General features: G+C 33.3%; 2 protein-coding genes across 2 annotated transcripts in view; one reads left to right on the top strand and one right to left on the bottom strand.

Moving 5' to 3' along the window:
* cnir (cornichon-like protein) overlaps positions 1-3985 on the top strand; it is a 12237-nt gene extending 8252 nt beyond the window's left edge. The window contains exon 5 of the mRNA XM_043021801.2: positions 1-3985. This exon is cut by the window's left edge and continues 140 nt beyond it. The gene's annotated coding sequence lies outside the window, so the exon portion shown is untranslated.
* Positions 3906-5000, bottom strand: part of LOC122256847 (AP-4 complex subunit sigma-1) — a 5508-nt gene continuing 4413 nt past the window's right edge. Inside the window, exon 3 of the mRNA XM_043021802.2 lies at positions 3906-4838. Coding sequence (XP_042877736.1) covers positions 4539-4838 — 300 coding nt within the window. The 3' untranslated portion in view covers positions 3906-4538. The remainder of the gene's footprint in view (positions 4839-5000) is intronic.

Here is a 5000-nt window from a genome sequence, read left to right as displayed (position 1 = left end):
ATTTGTATTTTTTATGTGAATTATAGATATGATGTCTGTGCAAGTATTCTTGAAGATGGAAAAGTATTGGATCTTGCTCGAGACTAACAGAAATATTTCATTGGTGTACATTGGAAAATCTTTGCTGTCGTATAGTACAACTTTACCCATCATTGAATGAAAAGGATTATTTAGTCTGGTTTGTAAGAAAGGTATTGGCCTGGTGATAAGTGAATTTATTAGAATTCAATTTCATGAAAAAAAAGGGGAGGGGACCATAAAAGATTGTAAGTCACGTTATTGTATTTATTTTGATAAACCATTTGTGTTCTGTTCCATTGAAGAGGACAGATTTTGAAATTGTCCATGTCCATACCCAGTATCTTTTAAGCATATATATGAGGGGGTTAAAGTTCCTTGTTTTTGGTGAATTTCATGTTTTTTTAGACTATAAAAGAAGAATTGATTTTGAAATAGTTACTAAATTATTTGAATTGACTTTAATAGACAAATAAATTTTACAATGTATAAAGACAATATTACCTGTAATCGTTTCAAAGATGTTTTCTGTTGTTGATAATAAACTTCTACATCATTTATTTAAGGAATATAGTGTACTTGATCATAGGCATATAGAAAGAAATTTAAGATTGTGCTCAAAGGGATTATGGTTTTAGTTGTTGTCCAATTTAGATTAATGTTTGTTTTTTTAAGTAAAAGCACTATGAATAGATTAACTGGATTAGGAAAGTTGCCACATTTAGTTGATGGCACTGATTTAAAAGGTCAGTAAAGTTAGTTTATTATACGTTGTGTGATAAGACTGATTGAGTAAACTAAAAGCCAGGAAACTGAAAAACAGAAGGCAATTACTATACCAAAGAACCATTAAAGATAACCCAGGCTAACGATGTGATACAATGAAGATGTTTTAGAGTTTAGACAAGAGGGAGGAAACTAATTCACAAAGATATTCATGCTAACTTCAAGAGGCAATTATTTAAGAAAATAAATAATGGGTAAGTGGCAAATGGGAGGGTTATTTGAGAAGTCCCTGGATTGTCAACAACAAAATGTTAAATCTAGACACCATAGGCGTAAACTTTAGCTAAAGATATTCAGCGGTGAGATTTCTTATGTAATGCTTGTGGAAATTATTGTAAGATAGCTTATGTAATGTGGAAATGTGGTCACCTGTGATTTTTGGTTTTAGATCCTTTGAAGGCTTGACAGTATTTTCTTTGCACATGAATGAAAACCTGAACATGTGCGCATACATGCATGCTTCTATGTGTGTGCAAACATACGCATAGCTTTTTATGTATACACCATGTTCACATATTTGCACACACACACCCTTATATGAGGGTGTAAACATATATACTGCATGTATGTGAACTGTGAATTGTTTGTGCTTATGAATTGTACATGTATGTGTTTTAGTTGCTTGTGTGTGTGAATTGTTTGTGTTTGTATGTGTGGGTTGTGTGTTACTATGTTTGAATTGCCTGTGTATGTGAATATGTGTGTGTTAGTGTGGATGTGAATTGTATGTGGCTGAATTGTGTGTGGCCATTTGTGTATAAAGATGCACATGCATTTATATTATTTAAGTTATTTAAAAAATGCATTTGTCCATATTACCATAAGTAAATGAGAAAAGAATGTTGTGCATCACTGGGGCAGTAAATAACGCTATTTACAATTTTCATGAACTGGTAATCAGGGTCACATAAACATAAGATCTCTCTCTCTCGCAGCTTGCTTGATAAACCATTTGTTTCGATATTTTGCTCAATGGGGAAAAGTTTGACAGTATTATTTGAAAGGGAAAACTACAGATCCCTTGGGCACTTTATTTTATATGTAATGATACTGTTATTAATTGTTACATGTTAAATCATAGTACAGTTAGTCAGAGATATTTGTTGTGAATGAGGTCATTCAGAAGGAAGATTTTTTTTGAGATGTCACAGCACTATTGTTCACAAAATAAGAAATGGACAAGGGCTTGTATCACTTTTCCCATTCAATCACTCATATACCTGGAATGCCATATCCAGTCGAAAGAGGACAGGGAATGAGATGAAAAAAAATGTCTTGCAAGCCTCACAGATTCATTAGATTACACACCAATGTATGAATACGTTTATTTTTGTTGGCATGAATGTGAAAGTTTGTTGTCTTCGACTTCTTCCTGCTACCAATTTAATCTGTCATATATTTCTTTTTATTAAAGCACCACAGTTTTGATGACTATTAGTAATGCTTTGGAACATCTTAATAGAAACATTAAGATTACTTGCAACTTTTCCTAATAATGTATGTTAATCGTAGAAAAATACCTTTGTAAGGAAAACTATAACCTTGGTCTCCTACTTAGGTTTATGGCAACCAGATATTGTCTGATCTGAAATTTATATATTTAAAGAAGTGAAGTTGTTGTTTTGTATGCGTAATTGGCATTGGAAGTTGTCATTGTGATGCATTAGAAAGATCTAGTCTCCTTGCACTTTTGAATTATCATTTTAGGTAGAAGGAAATTAATTCATTCTGGAAAGTGAAGACCATTTTATCTTTTTCTATATGGTTGTGTACATTTTTTTTGTCTGTTGTAGAAAGGGTACAAAGATGGAGTAAGTTGATGAAATAAGTTTGTAGGGCCATAACCTTTTTTTTCACCCTATTAATGTAAAAATAAAAATGTAACACTAAAATTCCTTCCTTTTTCACTGTCTTTGATTTTATAACATGTCTCAGTAACGTCATGAACTGTACGTAAAGTTTCTGGTATCCTTCACTAAAACAGATTTATTCTTGTGATAAGCTTGTGATGTTTGCAGACTCACCAAATCATGGAATTAATACAAAAAAGGAAAGAAAAGAAAAGAAAAAAGAAAAGAAAAGAAAAAAAAAAACGGTGGACACTCCACTTCAAACTTTCACGTTAATAATGAGGATTCAGCTTAATGATCTAGGATATGGCATTAGGGTGACAATTTTTTTTTCCTCTTCACTTTATCTTGTCTTGATGTATAATTTTAGCACAAGGATTTCAATATGTAGCTTCCAACTTCTGCTGACGTGACAATCTTACCATTCCGGGGTTTTCAACTCTAGAGCTTAACATTTTTTGTCTCGTTTTATTTTTGTCATTATATTTTTCAATGCTGCAGTACACCTCACTCAGATAATAGTAATCTTATATGAGAAATCATTTAATGTTTTATTGTTTGAGGTCATCACTTATTCAGTCATCAAATCACTGAGTCAGTGATTTAGAGTAGAATTATGTTAACACTGCATTAGTGAATAGCTGGACAGAAGTTCTGAAGTGTATGATAAGGGGTATTTTGTGATGCCTCAAAATTTCAAGAATTGTATGGCTTCTTACAAGTAATGTTCGGATAATTACAATGTACAGTGATTGTTGTCATTATTATTAATTATTATTATTGTTCATTTTTTATCACAACCTGTAATAGTCATGAAAAGGATAATTATGTCACATGTGTGAGCACTGAATAAATTTGATTTTACTTAGAATATGATATACTTAAAAGTAACATCATTATATACATGTTATTGTTATGTAAATTAAATATACAACCTTATATGCTGATATAGACTGAAAAAGTGGTAAGGAAGACAGAAAATGTAATTATGTATCAGTTGTAACTTGGTGAAATGTAACTGATTCCGTGTCATGAACATTAGTCCTGTGTTTGCATTTGAAGGTGTAACAAATATTCCAGATGAATACGTGATTTAGGGACAAAACTAGTCAGTGTGAAATTTGGATATTTTTCCTAGATGTAGATAATCTAAATTATTTGTATTCGGTTTTTAAATCATAATAATATATAATTGTACAATTACCCAAACTTTGTGAGGAAGGTTGTTCAGGAGCCACAAATACAGCGCAATATTATTGTATAATTTTATTAATAATTTAAGGTGTACAAGCAGCATTTCCTGAAGGTTTAATAAATTCACATATATAAAACTTCTTGTTTCTCTCAACCAATATATATACACATACACTATCATTTATACAAATGATCCTCACACAAATACTCAGTATATGAAAATTTAAATATGTATAAAACTAAATGTTAAAACTATGTTCATTCTGTAACTACTTATACAGCTAAGGTCAGCTGCTGCCTTGTCTCAGTGGGTCTGTGCTTCTTTCCAAGCTCAGAGGTCATACACTTGCACCCCTGAACTGGACCATGCTTGAAGTTGCTGGTATCCGAAATGGCAAGGGTAGCACTGCTGGAACAAGGGCATTGCCTTTCACCTATCATGGAGTTCCAGGTGTAAAACCTCATCAATTACACAGCTTTAACCAGCCATAACTATCCCATTAAATGACTTTCCTTTTGGATAGAAAAAAAAAAGTTTAGAAGAAAATGAATACCCTACCTACAACGGATAATATATCATAAATAGTAATCTATATATCAAAATAAATAGTACTAACATTCAACATACATATACCTAGTTATGGGCTAACAATAAAAACATACTGTAATCCAGAAAAAAGGCTTTAATAACTATGACTTTGAAGCAACACTGTCAAGCATTTGAACTATACTCAAAGCGTTTCCAATAGAAGATTCAACTAATTCCCCATCCACGACCATTTCCTCAAGGACCATGTGAAGTCTGTCGATGTTGAAGAGAACATGCCGCTCAGAAAATTTGCCGAAATACCGGTGGAGGGCATTCACGTACAGGTTCAAAAACTCGTACACCATCAGCTCATTTTCCGCTTCATCGGCAGCTACGATGAATAAACAAGGTCCAAACCAGCGGAAGATCAGGGTAAAATCTCCATCTGGAATAAAGTGGCACTGCCCGAAGAGAGTCTTAGTGAGTGAGTGAAGAAAAGGAGAAAGAGAGAGAGGGAGAGGGAGGGAGAGACAGGGAGAGGGAGATGGATGGAGGGAAGGAGAGAGAGGGAGAGGGAGGGAAGGAGGGAGAGAGAGGGAGAGGGAGAGGGAGAGGGAGAGAGA

This window comes from Penaeus japonicus, unplaced genomic scaffold (assembly GCF_977035675.1).
Source record: "Penaeus japonicus unplaced genomic scaffold, GWHDUDI00000001_assembly GWHDUDI00000021, whole genome shotgun sequence".
In the NCBI taxonomy this organism is placed as follows: domain Eukaryota; kingdom Metazoa; phylum Arthropoda; class Malacostraca; order Decapoda; family Penaeidae; genus Penaeus; species Penaeus japonicus.
This window is presented reverse-complemented; position numbering and strand designations above follow the sequence as displayed.